The sequence below is a fragment of the Danio rerio genome, chromosome 5 (assembly GCF_052040795.2).
Source record: "Danio rerio strain M-AB ecotype USA chromosome 5, GRCz13ab, whole genome shotgun sequence".
Classification (NCBI taxonomy): Eukaryota; Metazoa; Chordata; class Actinopteri; order Cypriniformes; family Danionidae; genus Danio; species Danio rerio.
Window position 1 is genome coordinate 24,226,181 of NC_141025.1, and position 19,055 is coordinate 24,245,235.

A 19,055-nucleotide genomic window follows, 5' to 3' on the forward strand; every position below is an offset into this window, starting at 1 on the left:
ACAGAAGGGGGCTTTGGCCTTCCAAACTGCGGTAGCCCAGGAGAGAGCCTTACCGGATAACAGAGTGATCACATATGCGATTCGTGCCCGATCTGATGGGAAGGATGATGGCTGCAATTCCAAGGTAAGAGAGCACTGGGTTAGAAAACCATCACATGCATTGGGATCACCTGAAAAATGTTGTGGTGGCGGTAGGCGAGGTTCCATCATAGGAGAGGGTACTCGAGATTCTGACAAGGGTACTGAGGTGGCGGTGGATGCCGGATTAGAACAGGTAGGTAATCTGTCAAAAAGTTGACGAACAGTAGTCATAAGTTCAGAGAGTACCTGTGAATGTTTGGCCATCAAAGCCTCTTGCTGAACTAGGACATTCTCATGTCGTTGAACTGTAGACTCGTGCTGAGCCACTGTGGTAAGGAGCTCCTGGGAACTGGGGTTTTCGGGGTTCATGATGTTGGCTCGGTTATTCTGTCAGAGACTGGGATAGAACCCGGGTCTCCTGCACGAGATGTTGGCCTTGAACCCACTGAGCCACACAGGCGTTGAAGAACCAAAGTCACAAAAAGGAACTTTCTCCTTAAGAGGAATTTATTAGTGGCAAAAAAAACACTTCAATAGAAGATAAAGATAGAGCAGACAAAAAACAGAGACTTCTCCAATTTCAAAAAATGCAAAAAACTCAAGAGGCAAAAAACTCAGGATCAGTAACTGCTCAAAATTACTACAAAAAACATAAGTCACAAAAAGCTTGACAAAAGGTAATTTTTCAAATAGAGGAACTCACAGAGGATGACTGGCTAGGATCCACAATAACCGAGCAAAGAACTACTAAACTGAGGCTACTTAAATACAAACAGCTAAACAAGGAACATGTGAAATCAATAGCTGTGATTACAAATACAAAATAAAGACAAAGAACGAAATGAGGTCATCTAGTGGTGAAGAAAAAACATTACAAGAAAAAACTAAAATAACATGGGCAAAATCCTGACAGTTTTTCCTTGCCAGACTTCATTCAAGGTAAGTAATTTTATAGTGTCACTTAAAAGTGTTCCAAATGATTACTTTTATTAATGTTAATATTAATATCAACTGCATCAAACAAATTAGCCTATTAGAATGATTTCTGAAGGATCATCTGACACTAAAGTAATGATGCTAACAAATCAGCTTTGACCTCACATTAATAAAATATATGGTCACATTTTATTTTGATGGTCTGTTTGTTGAATTTAAGCTGCATTGCATCTACATGTCATCTAATTCTCATTAGATTATAAGTAGACTGTTAGGGTTGTGGTTAGGGTTGGTGTAAGTTGACATGTACTTGGTAAATTAAGGGTTAGGGTTAGGGTCAGTTAATGTCTGTTGAAGGAGCAGAATCAACAGATATTAAGCAGACAGTCTATTAATACTTAAATGGACCATTTACAATGTATTGAAATTAAAAATCATTATTTTAAACTGTAAAAATATTTCAGTGTTACTTTTAAACTGTAAATTAATGTTATCGATCAAATCAATGCAGTCTTGATGTCCAATAAAAAGACAATAAAAAATACAAACATTAATGTCAATAATGATCTAGTTACTGATGATGGACAAAAATAATGACTGATGATTCTGTTATTTCAGGATAAAAAAGAAGCCTGCTACAAGAGAGACAGCGGAAGGGAGCCTCAAATACATTTTTATAAGGATCTGCTAATCATGAGGGGGCAGACAAAAGAACCTGCATTTTCCTTCAGCTTAATATCAGGGGTCGCCACAGCGTAAGGAACTGGATATTACTTTGGCATATGTTTTACACAGCCTTCCAGCTGCAACCCAGCACTGTGAAACACCCATACACTCTCGTATTCACAGACACTTCTACACTATGTTCAAATTCACCTATAGCACAAGTGTTTGGACTGTGATGGAAACCCACACCAAAACAGGGAGAACATGCAAACTCCACACAGAAATGCCAGCGGACCCAGCCGAGACTCATACCAGCAACCTTTTTGCTGTGAGGTGACAGTCTGAGCCACTGTGCTGCCCCAGTGTAGTTATTAATAACCTCCAGATGTTTAACAGTTTGATTTTGTAAAAATAATGCACGTTTAGATTTATTGTAATATGTTAATATTTATTCACAATGCAATTTATTTTTATGTTATTTATAATAACGTTAAATGTCATAAGAATGTTATAATTTAATATAATATTATAATAAATAATTATAATAATGTTAAAATATAAATAATACAATTTTTTTTAATAGTTTATTTTTATAATGAGAAGTCTCAAAGTTTGTCTTTATTATAGAAAACTCATTGTTGAATGGCTACCACTTTACAATAAGGTTGTATGTATTAGTTAATGTATTTACTAACATAATAAACAATACATTTATTACAGTATTTATTCATCTTTGCTAATGTTGGTAAATGGTAAAAAGTTGTTAATTGTTTATTCATGTTAACTCGCAATGTATTAACTAATGTTAACAAGCATGACTGATTTTATTAATGCATTAGTAAATGCTGTACATAAATTATGCTGTACAGGTATTGTTCATATTAGTTCATATTTAAACCATTAACATTACTTATAAAACTACTGTAAAATGTAACTGTTGTATGTATGTTGTTATATTATATTTGTATGTATTTTATATGTTTTTTATATTTATTTTGTTATATTTGTTAACGTATGTGTTTTGAAACATTTCAATAAGTGTTTAATGTATGTTCGTTATGCAGTATTATAAATAAATGTTATAATGATTAAGTATTTTGTACTTGATTTCATTATTGGACATATTTATATTGAATACAATTGTAAAGGCTAATATAATAATTAAAAATGACATGTGGACCGACCGCGGGCCGCCAGCAGACACTTATTTAAAACCAGCGGTCCGATGGCGGACCACCGTCGGAAAAGCGGCGGGAGCCGATGGTGAGCCGCTGGAATAACGATGAGCAAATTGACAGTGGACCGCAGGCGGCGCCCGCCAGTGGACCGCCGACTTTGCCGCCGGCGGGCCGCCAGTGGCCCGCTGGTCTTATGTTAGCTGGGAACGTTAACATATGTTCAGTTGCCTCTTGTGACAGTTATTATACAGTTTGACAACAAGCTGGAATCGTCTATGGGCCAGTGACATCATCACAAAATTAAGTGATTAAAGACTTTTTTTAGACAACCAAACGTGTTGAACTTTTATTTCAAATTTAAGCTCGGTTGGAGGTTTACTTTTTTGGTTGAGCTGTAATTTTGACATCTCTAAAATACCACTAAACTTATAGTTTTCATAAACATGCTTTAATATGTTGGTCCTATATTATATATTTTTTCCTCGTAACTATTTTGTTTGGAACAATAAAAATATAGATATAAAAAATGACTTGTTTTAATTTAATTTTTTTAAATAACTGGTTTTAAAAAAATAGACTTTAATTAGTAAGCTCTAAGATGACTGGTGTGTGGTGTCCCTTTCTCATATAAAAGAGTGCATCAGTTTTCTTTTCCAACACCCCCCACCTCCCCAACAAAGAACATGCCATTGTTTTTGTGCAATCCCTGATTGTATTATGACTTTAGTCTAATCTGGCCCTATAATTCTTTAGACTCTTTGATTTTTGACAACACAAACCCTTTTTGTTGATCAAACTCTTCTCAGTTCTGTCAAACAAATATATTCACAAAGTTATTAATAGTTCTCAGAACTCTTTACCTGCTTGCATAGGTTTTTGGAATAATATATTTGCGGACTTAGATTGGGAACAGTTTTGGCTTCTTCTGAAAAAAAAAAGGCTATTTGTATCTAATAAAGCTGTCGAAGTTTCAGTCAAAATCATTCATAATTACAACTCAATAAATACCAAACTAGCTAAATTTATGACAATGTTTCCCCCAAATGCTTATTTTGTACTCAGTATGACAAACACTAAATTATTTATGATGGTAATGTACTCTGTAAATTCTTTTGAGTTGACTTTTCCAATTTCATTAAAAAATTCTTATTTCCAAACTTTTGTAATGTTATTCTTTGGTTACTATCTGAGCTTAGGTTCTTCTCATTGTAAATTTATGAATAATTTATTGCTTTTCCTGGGTAAATTTGTCATCCTTGAATGTAGATTTTCAAAGAAACACCCCTACTTTTTATTTTCAAAAAAGGCTTTGATTTCTATGTAAACTTCTTAAAAATAATTATATTGCATGTACTGTAAAACGGCTTGGTGTAATAATTTAAACTTGTTTAATTTGCTGGAATGTTATGCAACCTTTTTGTCTCTTTGTTCATATTGTATATTTGTAAATGTTCTTGCATAATAAAAAAAAGGGAAAAAAAGGGTCTATAGGCTAATAATGATGACGACGATGATGATAAAATACTAACGTAGTAGTAACGTTTAAATATATTAAACTTATTCACTCAGAAACATTATTAATAAATGCCACAATTTTATTAAACCTCAAAACCAGCATATCAATTAAACCACAATAAATAGACTTAATATTTCAGCTCCTATAGTTTTACAAATGTCTGAGTTTTGGAAAATGCCTATAAATTTTATTACAACGTGAAATATTATTTAGGCAACAACGAAGAACAGGGCAGCAGTCTTCAGTAGCCTATATTAAGAAATAAATCTGGGAGCTAATCTGCCACTGGAGGGCAACAGAGAAAACACTTCACCAACACCTTGTTACTGTGGAAACGACACGCGCAGAAAGAAAGCTTGTTCACGCTACACTGAACTTTTGAATGGCTGAAAAGATGAATTTGGAGGATTATTTTCGATTGGTTTTCGAAGAACGACTCTCATTGTAAGTAAATATTATTTATTACACTCCAAGTGCTATTTTAGAATTAATAATGTGCTGCTGGATGAGCTGAAGCGCAATTAACTGTTGTCAAAGCTTGGTTTAAACTGATTTAGATATTTTATAGTGGATTTCATGTTCTTAGAGATTTTTCAAACTTCTAAATTCAGAAATAAGGCCGAACATGAAGGCTTCAAGGATATGAAAACAACTGCCATGCAACTTCTGGAGGCGCGCGAGCAGAGCGCGTGCGTGAGCAGAGCACTGGAAGTCCAGAAAGAGGTAGGATGTGTATGGTTATTATTTACATTTTAGCGCTTACATTTTAATCAATATGTATTTACGCTCTGTCTATTGTCAGGAGATGCAGATGAAACAGGAGAGTTTAAAAGAGAGAGAAGAGAACATTAAAAAGGAAGAGGAGAAACTAAAGAATTCCCTACTGCAATATAACAAGTTTTTGCAAGCAAGGCAACTTTCTGAAACAACTGCATCTATCAATGGATAATGTGTTTAGTGGCTTGGTGTTTGGTTCTACTTTAATGTCTTTCTCTCCATACAAGGAAAATGATGCCAGGCGGTTACGTGCCATAAAGAAAGCAGAGGCAGAGAGAGCACAAACCAGACTGAAAGAACTGGAGATTCAGAAGCTAAAGACGGAGAATGATGTCCTGCTGGCACGAAAAGAGCTGCTGGAAGAACGTGTCGGAAAAGCCAAATGCTACCAAGAGTTCCTTGAGAGAGCTGCAAAAATGTCCAGAAAGGTAGTTTGTATTTGTTGTTAAAGTATGCCAAGCCTCTTTAGTCCATCAGGTCTGTCCCAGGTTTTGCTGAAGAGTGAGATTTTTTTGCACTTTGAGAGTTATCTGAATTAAACACAGTATAGGGCAAAGTTGGTTAGCTTTGAGTTGCAAAATTATTTAAAGAAAGAATGGGAATGTTTCATTACAGAGCAATGCATTCTGGTAATTTGGGACATAGGAAGCTGGATCCCATTGATCTATATAGGTTTATTGTCTCATATATACAATTACTTGTAATAAAGTATAAGCACTCAAACTACAAATAACAATTTAAATCATATAAGGAAATATGGAAATGAAACCCTGTCACATATTGATAAGCTGGTTCATTTAACTGATCCACTCCCTCTGCATCTGTGTTCTGCTTTTCTAGCTACATGTTAGCGCTGGAGACAGAATATTATGGATTTAATATTTCCAGCTTGTCAGACACACAAAGAACTTTTAAAAAATGTAACTGGACATTAGTCTATTTTATTCTGAGTGTTTGTAAGATGTTTTTTAGAAGTTTTTTTTGTGGCGATTTGCATTGGTTTACATTGTGCCATTCCTATTCTCTATGGCAGTGTTTCCAACTTCTGTTCCTGGAGGCACACTAACAGTACATATTTTGGATTTCTTCCTTATCTGACCCATTCATTTCAGGTTTTAGAGTCTCTTTTAGTGTTCTGATGAGTTGATTCAGGTGTGTTTGATTAGGGGGAGGTTGAAAATGTGTACTGTTGGTGTACCTTCAGGAGCAGGGTTGGGAAACACTGCTCTATAAAATAGCAGATTTTAATTTGTTATCAATTATATTTTAAAGGATAACTTAATATTTGGACCAGTCTCATTCTGTGCATTTTTTGTTTCTGTAACTATAAATATTTGCATAAGGATATTGAGTTTTGGGTGACATGGTGGGTCAGTCGCCTCACAGCAAGAAGGTCGATGGTTCGAGTCCTGGCTGGGTCAGTTGGCATTTCTGTGTGCATTTTGCATGTTCTCACCATGTTGGTGAGGGTTTGCCCCACAGTCCAAAGATATGTGCTATAGATGAATTGAATAAAATATAAATTGGCCATAGTGTATAAGTTTCAATGAGTGGGTTTGGCCACTGACTAAAACATATGCTGGATAAGTTGCCGGTTCATTCTGCAGTGGCGACACCCCTTATGAATAAAGGGACTAAGCCAAAGGAAAATGAATGAACATTGACTCTTGTTTTAATCTCATTCTTTTATTTCTTTTTTCTTCGGCTCAGTCCCTATAATTCAGGGATTGCCACTGCAGAATGAACTGGCAACTTATCCAGCATATGTTTTACGCAGCGAATGCCATTCCAGCCGCAACCCAACACTGGGAAACACCCATAGATTCTTGCTTTCACACACATACACTACGGCCAATTTAAGCTTACTCAGTTCACCTATAGTGCATGTTTTGACTGTAGGGGAAACCGGAGCACCCAGAGGAAACCTAAACAAACACAGGGAGAACATGTAAACTCCACACAGAAATGCCAACTGATCCAGCAAGAGCTCGAACCAACAACCTTCTTGCTGAGGTGATTGTGCTACCCACTGCACCACGTGACATCTGATTTAATCTAATTTAATAATATTTTTAACACTCATTGTAACATGTTATTTTTCTTTTTCTGTCTATTTGTCCTCTCTTTTTATGACATTTGAGTTTGAAAACCCTTGCCAAGTCATTGATCGTATTCAAGCACTGCAGTCAATCAACAAGGAACTTCTAGAAAATCAGACAGTTTTGGAGAAGGAGAGAGAGAGAACAAAGCTGGAACTGATGCAATACATAAATAAACAGCGAACAGCTCTTCTGCACTATAACAACCAACTGCACCAGCTACAGACACAGCTAGACAACATTCGCATAGAAGCATACAAATGGGTAAAATCACACATGCACGCACACATTTTCACTTAGATAAATGTATCAAAGGCATAGTTCTACCAGAATTGCTAATTATGTCATCATGTACTAACTCTCCACTTTTTGGAAACCTGTTCAAGTTTCTTTCTTCTGTCAAACACACAAAAAAAATTAAATATGTTTTTCCAAGAATTGTTTGGAAGAAATGGAGGATGAGTAAAGGATGAGAGAATTGTTATGTCTCTTTATTGTGCATCTACAAATCGACACAGATATAGCATCTCTGTTATCTGTACAGTTCGGTTTTAGAAAATTAAAGACTGTTTGCTTTACAGGAGATAAAACTGAAGCACTTCCAAACCACAGCTGCAAAGGAGACACTAGAATTTGCTCAGCTAAAGACCACAGTTCGTAACATTTATCAAATGATCATCACACATTACATCAGGAGGGTCTCTGAGCACACCGAGGACACCTTTAAGCAGTTGGAAACGGTAAATAATGCAGTAATTCAATGTTTGGCAACCATGAATATATCCGTGTTTGTTGTTGATGTGAAAATTAGCATATGTTGTTGATAAGCAAAATAAAATTAAGACAAAACAATGTAATTGTCATGTTCACCAGCAATCCAGCCTGTGCAGATTGCTGAAGAACTTCAAATCTGCCACTTTAATGAACTACAAATGCCATCGTGCACTTCACTCACACACCTTGCTCCAGATACCATATGATTGCATGATTACCTGCATGATCTGTTTGTTCCTGTTTTATCATTGCTTGCCTCACTAAGCCTAATAAACTGGATGTGGATCCGCATCTCCCTTGTCGGCATCCCTGGAGGATCTGGCAGCTCTGGAAGGGGTGGATTTGTTGTTCTTTAGTGATCTGCACAGGCTGGAGCGCTGGTGACCGTGACAGTAATGGTCTAAAAAGTTGTGTGATAAAATTCAACACACAAACTGATGTTTTTTTTGTTGTTGCAAGAAATACTCTGGTAAATAGATAAATTTTGGTAATTTTCCTTTCAGATTCAGAAATATTTTCAGCTTATGGAAGCAATAGATGAGGATCTAAAATTCAACATTATGCCAAATCGAACTGAAGAGAATGGCACTGGTGATTAATCTCCAAGCTTTGAAGATATATATATCCAGTGAAAATGGACGGATACGCGTAAGCTAAATAAAAATAGTCACTGACCACATGTGTGATAAAACAAAGGGCTGTTGTGAGACTGTATGGACATTAAAAAGATAATTATTTATCTTCCATTGTAATTACAAACAATATGAAACTGTTCAAAAGTCTTTATGCTTCCTGCAAAGGCAGCATGTTTCAGTTTTTAAATGGAGCCATAATGTCTCCAAAACTAAAATACACTACACTAATTAAAATCAATGACAATAACTAGGCTTTAGTCATTTTTAAAATTAGATGCCATTTTATTATAATTAACAGACTGTAAAAGGGTTAACTCAACCAAATATGAAAGTTCTGTTATTAATTATTCACGCTCATGTGATTCCAATCCCCTGAGACCTTAGTTCATTTTCAGAACTCAAAGTCAGATATTTTAGATGAAATTCAAGAGCTCTTTGACTTTCCATGGACAACAAGGGTCCCAAAATATTCAGAAGTCCAGAAAAAGAATAAAAAATACATGTCTTCAGTAGTTTAGCTGTAAATATGCACAGATAAGAACACTTTTTTGCACAGAAAAACCCCAGTAAAAATAATTTTGTCTTTCATGTGAGATCAGGGAGCACATTTACTTTAGGCAATACACTGCTTGCTGCAGATCCTTAAAAAGTCTTACATTCCATTCAATACATTTCCATACATACAATCTGTTTCAAAGGTCTTTATCAAACCTATCCCATAAAGATTTTGTTTCCGTTTTGAAATCTGTCTATTTGTCACCCAGAACAAAATAGGCAAAACCTAATAAAATAAATGCTCAAATAGTGATTAATTGGTGGTGTGCTTATTAATTTTTTTTTTTTGCAAATTCGGTACTATAAAATTACACTATGCATTTGGTCTTAAATTTCATTCTGTATGGTATTAAAATAGTTTTAAGAAGTCTTTAATATCACTTGAAGAAGCGTGCAGACTAACTAACGCGGAAGACAAGATGTCAAACAAAGTAATTTTTAAAGTTTTGTTTTTGTGCTTAAAAATGTTCTTGAAAAATCACATGAAATGTTTTCGCAATTTTTTGCTAGACTTTAAATGTCTTTTTTTTTTTTTAACTGTTGCTGAATATCGTGAATGAAAGAAAAATATCTCTGATTTTAATAAAACACCTTATTTTGTGTCTCAGGGGTTTGGAACGACGAGGGGGAGTAATTAAGAACAGAATATTCATGTTTTGGAAACTAGCCTTAAAAGCATCATAATTTTTGGATTTGCAAAATTTACTGCCCAAAATTCTGCAGACTGGCTCTGACTTTTGCCAAGTGTAGTGTTGACTCCCTTAAGCTCAACTGAACCGACAGACGGCAGACACTTCTCTGTGTTTTGTCGAGTGAGTGTGTTGCCCCTGTTGGTGTCTGCTGGCATCAGTCAGAGCTTGTTTTTGCCAATCGAGCTTGTCGCTGGTAGAATGTCTGAGAAGTGAAGTACTGTACTCTGGAGATAGTCCACATTTGTTCCTGGCTGTAAGTGCGGTATGACTTGGCATTTCATATAGGGCAAATATGTGCAATTTGTAATGTGAATATATACACATGAATATTGAAAGAGTCTTACAGCTGGCTTTATTAATTTTAGAATCTAACATAAGTGTAATAATGATGATAGTCTTGCACTCGTCTTTTGTCACCTGTTCTTTTTCACTTCCCTTTTTTCCCCTTCCCTTTCTTCCCTTTCTTGGGTTTAGCGCTGACCTTCTTGGCCTTGCGCACACAAAAGCCCCTCCAGTAGGCCTGAATGACAGTGGCAGCTTGACTCTGTATCTGCCTTTCTCTTTCCTGCTGTTCCCTCAGCTCCTGAGCCTCCTGTCGCTCCTCCATTATCTGTGAGTACTCCAAGTCCAGAGTGTCAAAGCGCTTCTCCAGCTCTGTCAGCTCCATTTGATCTTCCTCATGCATGCGTGTCATTTCCTCCAACTCTGTCTAAACACACACATGCAAAATAACATGCATTAATACACATATGATTAAGATAAGAGGTGTAATAAGGAAATAAAAGGTGTAATAAGGATGACTAAAAGGTGACTTGTCAGTATTATTGTTTACTCCAACAAGTAGACAGATAGTCTAATTGCACATTGAGCCTCATGATCACCAAGTCTGTTATTTTTTATTTAAAGTACTGTAAAACATTTAATATGGAAAGTAGAATTGCTATTAAAATTTGAAATTTTTTACTGTTTTATTTAGAATTGTGTGTATTTAATTTTTATAATGGCAACTTTAAATTATCAGCAGCCATTACTCCATTCCTTACTACCACAAGATCCTTCACACTTCATCTTGATATGCTGTGTTGGTGCTCTTTTATTATTACTATTAATACTGCAGCTGAAAACTTGTTCTGTTTAATATTCTTGAGGATACAAATATCTAAAACATATTTGTTTTGAAGGGCACCTATGATGAAAATCAACTTTTGGAAGCTGTTTGGGCAGGACTGTGTGTAGATATAGTGTGTCCACAATCATATTAGGGTGATATTAAGTCAATAAGTCTCCTTTTCTAAATTTCCTGACAATAAAATAGGATAAAAATCCCTCCCTTTTTAGGGTCCACCACAACGTGAAGTAGGAGTGTGGTTTCCCTGCCCACTGAATTGATTGGCAGCTCCTTATTAACATGTCTTTTGTAGTAATTAGTACTGTATAATCATATCAACAAGACAGGATGTGCGGAAAGCAACCAGGATTATAAGATATAGTCAGTTCGCTGTGATCCTCAATCATCATCAAATGTGATCAAGAATGAGTTTTACAAGTTTAAAACGTTTTAAAACAGAGCATGTTTGACTTACATCGATTTTACCGTCTTTACTATCACCACAGCCGCATGTCAGTACAAATATAAAAGAAGATGCTTCAATCCCTGTTTGTGGACGTAAAATAAGGTTTAATTTGTACATGAACATAACAGATATCTATATAGCAGTGAATATTAATGTGTATCCTGTCGCATTTGCGTGCAAAAACAGTGCAAAGTTGAATGCGCGCACTGTGTGTGTCTGTGTGCGTGAACTTTGTAACGACATTGTGTGTGACTCATCGTTGCAGAAAAGCTTGAATTCACAAATACATCAAATACTCATTGGGAAAGTTCTTACAGTAGTATTTCTCACAAACGATACAGTGAGACACAAAAGATTTTTAACAGTGAAATAGACTTATTTCTGCCACTTTTAAACAGCAAATAACGGTTCTCACGGATCAAGGAATTTTTTGGAATATCATGAAATAATAACAGGTCTAGTTCATACTTTGAATGCCAGGGAAAATTATTTATTGTTGTCCAGATCATGGGATATCAGGGATTTTTATTTGTCATTTTAAATTATACTTCCCATTTATCAAAAAAAAATTGGTCTACACTGTATTTATTATGTTATTTAACGTGTTTTGCCTATCTTTATGGTTATGCTATTTTTAGTTTGCCATGTTATTTCTGTCCTGTTTTTATTTGCTTAGTATTGCACACCGGATGAGCTCATCCCCCAGCATGCTATTGCAGAATCGAAATATTTAACTAATAATAACAACTGCCTTTTTTCTATTGATTGCAGGTGAATGAAACTTTTTAGTCAGTGAAAATCAGGGAATTTTCTTGACTCCAAACCTTTGAAAAGTATCTGCAAATACAATCAAAAATGACACTGCAAACATCAGTAAAAGGCATGCCACATTAATGCCAACCTGTTTCTCTCCTATTTCGGCATCATATTTCTGGATCAAGTTCTCTATCTCTGTTTCCTCCTTGTATTTTTCCTGCAAAGAAAATCCAGTAACATTCAGAACAAAATCATGCTTATATGATTAGCTGAATGACAGTTGGATGTGCACACCTTTCGTAGATCCTGTTCTCTCCCTCTGCTGGCTTTGATAGCATTATTGAGCTGAGTTCTCAGTTGACTGGCCTCCTGCTGCAAGCGAGCTCTCTTCCCGTCTGACGTCTTCCTGTCTGAATGACTCTGTTTCTCAGCGTCCTGTTGAGTTCGCATCACAAACTCCTCTAAACCTTTTCCCATCTGATGCAGTGTGCGCCTCAACTGGAGCACTTTATTATTCAATGTGGAGATCTGGAGTGAGAGACAAACAATTAAAAAAAGAAATGGTGGGTGATGTTAGATGAGGTTTTGTGCTCTTTACCTCTGCATCCTTGTTTTTATTTGCCTCAGCAACCTCTTTTTCCAATGCCTCTATGAGCTTCTGGTTGGCAGAGTGACGCTGACTGACCTCCAGCATCATCTTTCTGCTTTCTTTTTCCTCCGCAGGGGTTGTGAGCAGCCTCTCCAAAACAACCTCCCTCAATTCGCATAGGCCATTTCTAATTTTCTGTGACCCCATCTCTCCTGTTGTGTTTGGTTCTATTCGTTTTAGCACCACCTTTGTGGTTGGAGTTGCCCTAAGCAGACGGATGATCTTACGAAAGGAGTCCTGAACTAATTTAGCTGATTTGGCTTTTTCTACCTGCAGTTCATTTTGATCATGATTTCCATCCAGAGCTATAGATTGGTACTTTTCCTCAAGCTTCTGGTGCTCTTTCAGGGCCTTCACCACCTCCTCTTCCAGGCTCAGGGAAAGTGCTTCTGAAGACTTCAGCAAAGTGGGAAGAAGAGAAGCTGTCTCCATCTGATGAATGCACTCATCTAGTACCCCCAGAATGAGCTTTGCTTCCCGACATGAAAGAACCTTCCTGGATGGGTTGATGGTCTTTGGGGAATCTGCCTTAGTTTTGTTTGGAATGGTGGCAGCATCCACGTCCATCATTACAGGTTGCTTTAAGTGAAAGAAACAATCATATTTAGACATTAAATAAACATCACTGATAAAACATTCATTCATTTTTTAACTTAGTCCCTTTATTAATTAGAAGTCACCACAGCAGAATAAACTGCCAACTTCATTCATTCATTTACTTTTCGGCTAGTCCCTTTATTAATCTGGGGTCGCCACATCGCAATGAACCGCCAACTTATATTGCATATGATTTTTGCAACGAACGCCCTTCCAGCCACAACCCAGCACAGGGAACTCTACAGCCATTTTGTCTCATTTAATTCACTTGTACCTCATGGTTTAACTGAAGAAAAAATATTCAAAGATGATTTCTTGAATTTACAAATTTTTTTTTTACTTTAAGTGGTTGTAAACAATTTATTTAGACTGAATTTAAAATTGTATTAACTTGATTTTTTTAAAATGTAGATTTAACACATAAATTGTTTGCAACAGTTTTGCAGACATAATTTTCTTCAGTGTTGGACTGTGGGGGAAACCGGAGCACTCGGAGGAAACCCATGCGAACATGCAAGCTCCAAAAAGAAATGCCAACTGACCCAGCCAGTGCTCGAACCAGTGACCTTTTAGCTGTGAGACAACAACGCTTCCCACAGCACCACCGTGTCACCACTGATGAAATAATGATTTTAAAAACATTTAAAACAAGATTATTGTGATATACTTGGGTAACAATTTTTGGTCCACACAATGTTCCTACGCAATCTCACGACAATTCTTATTTTTTTGATTAAGTGGCTAATTCGTACAATTTGCTCATCATCACCCAATGATGGTTAGGTTTAGGGGCGGGGTTTAGTGTCACGATCCTTTTTAAATATGTACATTTTCATACGCCTGAATGAATTCTAAACTGACAAAACGTAAAATGCTTAAGTTTTCTCGTGAGATCATGTTCAGGGAATGTTGATTTTGGGCTCCCTGAACATTCTTTTGTTAGCCAGGAAAGTTTCTTTATAATGTAAATCGAACATTCCCTCAAGGTTTGGAGATAGCCTGTTTTAAACTATCTTAAAAACATCCCTGATATACTAAAGGTTGTTTTTGTATACCGAAAATAAAGCTAGAGAGAACATTTCTAGAAAATTCTTATTTAGTTGCCCTCAAAATAAAAATGTCTCTAAACAACTTACTTCAGTATTATAATAAATTAAAACAGCAGCATGAAAACCACTATTTCCCATACGTTACCGTGTTATTATTCTTGCTGGTAGAAAACTCTCTGCGCTTGCGGTAGAACAAACTGTTGTTATTTATACCAGTTGCTGTGACAACCGTTGGCAAGACATTCTGATCTTCAACCCTCCGTTCAAACTTCTCAGTCCAGCAAAGGATAAAATAAGAAATTTCCCTTATGATCTACTTAATATCTGCACGCTTATAAAACTTTCAGATATTTGTTTCATAAACCTCATGCTATGAGAGAATACATTCGTATTTGATATGCAACAAATATTTTCACACCGTGACTTTTATTGTGACATTTCAGCTGTTTCGCTTCTGATCCCAAGAAACGACACTGTCGTAAAAAAGTCGTAGCAGCAGATTCTTTCGCTTGTCGGCGGCGGGTCTTGTATTTATAATGTTAGAAACTCGATTAAATCGCGTTTTTCTGCTTTTTAAAGTTAAACGCGTTGTTTATTGATTAGAAAAGTCGTTGTATACTTAGCCTTTTCGTTGGTGTTTTAATTTCAGCAGATGACAATGACGTAAACAGACAGACTCAGTTTGGTTTTAATCATGATTCGTTTAACATGCGCCGTTAAAGTTGTTTTAATGCGCATTTTAGCATAAACTCGCTCTGTTTGGTGTTCGGGGACAGTAATGCGCTTCTCTGTAACTCGTGTGGTGTAGCGGAGCACTGTTAAAGTTTCTCTGCAGCAGTGAAAGGTCACTTTATTAAACGCAGAGACTATCCGTGTCCCCCAAAACTGCGGTCCTCTCGCGGAGTCTTGGTTCTGCGGGATGGCGGACGGGGACGACGACGTGCCCCTTATCCTGACCTGGGACGATGCGAGCAGCGGGCTGCTGGAGGAAGATGAGAGTGAGTACATCTGTCTCCTTTACACCCTATTCAGCGCAGCACCCGCGGAAACCTGAGCAGGGCTGTTTCTCAATTCCAAGGACGCAGAGAATGGACTTGCGTTCTTGTAGAGTGCGGTCTTGCCAGGTGTCCTCGGAAGAACGAACTCAGGAGACTGCGAGGGCAGAGAACGCGTCCTTTGAGAAATGGGATGCTGCGTTCTTCCTGATGGTCATGTGACCTTCACGCGTTTTAAATGGAAATTATTTAAACATTACAGCCTTCATACAACGATTTATTGTTTCCCCCCTCTTCAAAATATATACTTTGAATAAAAACATTATAAATATACTCTGCACAATATAAATAAAACAAATTTTAATACGAATTTCATCAAACAAACACCCTTAATGTGTTTATTCTTTTATTAAGATATTCATGTTAATGTTTACTTTCACCGTTTCATTTAGGGAAACTCCTGAGGTAAATAAGTCATATCTCTGAACTTTAATAATAAATCTAAATAAAATGCTGCGCTTCCCACCTCCAGTCGCAATGACTTCTGGGACTTCCAGAGCGAGCTCGCTGCTCAAGTCCGCATCGGTGCGTCCTCAATATCAAGAACACATCCGGGAAGTTTCACGCGTCCTCCGTACTTGCGGTCTTGAGTATTGGAACTGAACTTGGGCAGCTGATGATGACGTTGCACGAGAACACGAGGACGCAAGACCGCTGAAGAACGCATATTGAGAAACAGCCCAGGACTCTACTGATGTAGAGCTGGACTGTGTGCTGTGCAGGCCAGTGCAGATTTTACCCATCAGCCCTCTTCTGCTGTTCTGACATCTGTTATGTGCGCAGAGTCTGAGCTGTCAGATACTGCCCAATACCTCAAGTATTTTTTTAAACTTAGAATATATTGCTTTTTTTTTTATATATATATACACACAATTAGGACTATTAAAACTGAATAAAGCCAATAGGGTTTGTTTGTTTAATAACTAAATCAGTGGGAATTGTATCAGGCAGTAGATTAAAATGTCAGCAATTTTACTGAATTCTGTAGCATCCAAGCAACATTTAGAAAGCGATGTGCAATAAATGCATTATTTATATGCATATTTATTGTATTGTTATATACATATAAAGATAGGATTAGATGTATGGCGGCACAATATATCGTTTCAGCATCGATATGGCAATGTGATCATTCTTAATAGACACATATCAGGATATATGCAATGTTGAGTTTCATTAGCATGTGTTTTTGATGCCTGGAATTGTAACATGATTTTAAAAGCATTTAGACATTCGACTTTAACAATGATTTATTTTATTGAATTATTTTTATTTTCATCATTCAGTTACTGTATTTGAATACTGTTAGACTCCAGAAATGATAAAACATGTCATTTTTGTTGGATCTTTTTCTTGATTGTTTTTATTGTTTGGTTTCCCAGAGATGGGTTGCGGCTGGAAGGGCATCCACTGCGTAAAAACATGCTGGATAAGTTGGCGATTCATTCTACTGTGGCGACCCCGGATTAATAAAGGGACTAAGCCAAAAATAAAATGAATGAATGAATGACTATTTATAGTTTGTTATGCATGAATATACTATAATAGCATGTGCAAATACAGAAATGCACTGCAAATAGCAAAGACCACAATGAAAATGTGTTGGGGGATCCCAAAAAGTTTATAGATTGTTTATTAGATTTTATGGAGATGCAAATAGTAAACATTAATTCATCAATCATTGACTAAACACGTGCATGAAAATACTCACAAAACATGCAAATACAGAAATGCACTGCAAATAGCACAGATCACATTAAAAATGTGTCAAGTAAATTTATAGATTGTTTGTTAGATTTTATGGGCGAGGCAGTGGCGCAGTAGGTAGTGCTGTCGCCTCACAGCAAGAAGGTTGCGAGGGTCGCTATTTCGAACCTCGGCTCAGTTGGCGTTTCTCTGTGGAGTTTGCATGTACTCCCTGCCTTCGCGTGGGTTTCCTCCGCGTCCAAAGATGAATTGAGTGGGCTAAATTGTCCGTAGTGTATAAGTGTGTGTGTGGATGTTTCCCAGAGATGGGTTGCGGCTGGAAGGGCATCCGCTGCGTAAAAACTTGCTGGATAAGTTGGCGGTTAATTCCGCTGTGGCGACCCCGGATTAATAAAGGGACTAAGCCGACAAGAAAATGAATGTTAGAGATGCACTTCCATTGCAGAATCATTTCAATCCCTCTAACATTATAAGTTATTTACAAATAGAGATATTAAGTCTGGTGAAATTATATTTAAATAGCAATACAAATCGCAAAAAAATATTGCAATGCTAGATTTTCCAATATCGTGCAGCTCTAACTAGATGTATTTGTGTTTGATTATTGTTCTGTATTTATCCAGTTAAAAAAAATTTAATAAACAGATAAAAATACCCCTCCCACCCCTGAAATGTAACAACAACACAAAGTAATGCTATTAATAAATTAAAGTTAGAGCCTAATCGATAATCACATATTACGACTTAGTTTTTACTTGCTGATCTGGCCAATCTCATGAACCAACTCAGAATAAGATGCACGAGCATGCCTGGGTTATGCATCAGCAGTGCTACAACACATAAGCAATATTTCCAAATTGAATTGTTACTCATTTTTCTTACCATTTTTAAAATTTGTTTTATTCATTTTTTTGTAAAGCTGCTTCTCACAAGGAATTGGTACTCAGTATCGGCTGCAAAAATTCTGATCAGAGCATCTCTAATATTATATAATAATTTTATTATACAGATAGCCCTAAAATATTTTGGTAACACTTTACAATAAGGTATAATTTGTTTACATTAGTTAAAAAGTATAGAACATTTAAAAATTACACTCATGTCATAATTTATCCACCACTTCCAAACTTATTTGAGTGCTCTCTTCTGTTGAGCACAAACAAAAAAGATATATTGAGGATACTGAAAACTGGTAGCTATTGACTTTTAGTATTTCCCCCTCTACTTGTTTACAACATTCTTCAAAATGTTTACTTTATGTGCAAAAAACAACCAGTGCACTAGAAATTTAACTTAAAAGATAACATGCCCTAAAAGCAATACATTTTTACAGCATTTTGTAGTCTTTGTGTAGTCTCATATTAATTCATAGTGCATAAACTATGTCAACAAATACTGCTTTATTAATAAATCAGTGCAATAACAAATATAGAAATAAACATGAATTAGGACTAATAAATGCTTCCCAATATTCTTTGTTACCTCATGTTAAAGTTTAGGGGATTCTCATGAAACATTTCTAACTTGAATTTTAAAAAATGTTTAACTTTTTTTTTTTTTTTTTGCAGATATTAGAAACAAAGTCTGATATCATTTATTTATTAGTACCTTTTTAAGCATACTTTTCAAAATAAGTTATAAGTTAATAAAATCATTACCACTACAGTCTGCAAAATCTTAAAATTATGTTAAAATTACATATTGTGCTTAATAAAGCACAGCGTTGTCTTTATTCTTATATTTTTATATTACTACATTG

General features: G+C 36.2%; 3 protein-coding genes across 8 annotated transcripts in view; 2 read left to right on the forward strand and 1 right to left on the reverse strand.

The window, feature by feature from the left end:
* Positions 1–4,702: 4,702 nt before the first annotated feature.
* Positions 4,703–13,009, forward strand: cfap73 (cilia and flagella associated protein 73). Of its 5 annotated transcripts, none has more exons than XM_087253464.1 (8): positions 4,703–4,821; positions 4,989–5,100; positions 5,180–5,284; positions 5,382–5,582; positions 7,296–7,517; positions 7,835–7,993; positions 8,531–8,675; positions 12,255–13,009. In XM_087253464.1, the coding sequence occupies exons 1-7, from the start codon at positions 4,760–4,762 to the stop codon at positions 8,624–8,626; spliced, it is 957 nt and encodes a 318-aa protein (XP_087109590.1). In that variant the 5' UTR covers positions 4,703–4,759; the 3' UTR covers positions 8,627–8,675; positions 12,255–13,009. The 5 variants fall into 5 exon arrangements, 4 of the variants coding, with proteins under 4 accessions (XP_087109590.1, XP_087109591.1, XP_087109592.1 ...); XM_087253465.1 differs by lacking the exon at positions 12,255–13,009 and adding an exon at positions 10,384–10,883; XR_015491134.1 differs by lacking the exon at positions 12,255–13,009 and having other exon boundaries at positions 7,054–7,517; positions 8,531–8,722.
* On the reverse strand, positions 9,715–14,756 carry drc10 (dynein regulatory complex subunit 10). The gene is given in 5 exon segments (NM_001386718.2): positions 9,715–10,618; positions 12,385–12,456; positions 12,534–12,767; positions 12,838–13,467; positions 14,680–14,756. Coding segments are annotated over 4 exon segments (1,209 nt in total). The 5' UTR covers positions 13,459–13,467; positions 14,680–14,756; the 3' UTR covers positions 9,715–10,336.
* Positions 14,757–15,023: 267 nt separating this feature from the next.
* The window catches only part of tpcn1 (two pore segment channel 1), a 30,333-nt gene continuing 26,301 nt past the window's right edge, over positions 15,024–19,055 (forward strand). For both annotated transcript variants that reach the window (XM_087253449.1, XM_087253450.1), the window contains exon 1: positions 15,024–15,532. In XM_087253449.1, the coding sequence (XP_087109575.1) occupies positions 15,454–15,532 (79 nt within the window). In that variant the 5' untranslated portion in view covers positions 15,024–15,453. The remainder of the gene's footprint in view (positions 15,533–19,055) is intronic.

Excerpts from the sequence above, each read along its gene's own strand:
- cfap73 (XM_087253464.1), top strand. The coding sequence starts at position 4,760 with ATGGCTGAAAAGATGAATTTGGAGGATTATTTTCGATTGGTTTTCGAA. Across the intron at positions 5,583-7,295 it reads CTGCAAAAATGTCCAGAAAG|TTTGAAAACCCTTGCCAAGT; the intron begins GTAGTTTGTATT and ends ATGACATTTGAG. Across the intron at positions 7,994-8,530 it reads CCTTTAAGCAGTTGGAAACG|ATTCAGAAATATTTTCAGCT; the intron begins GTAAATAATGCA and ends TTTTCCTTTCAG.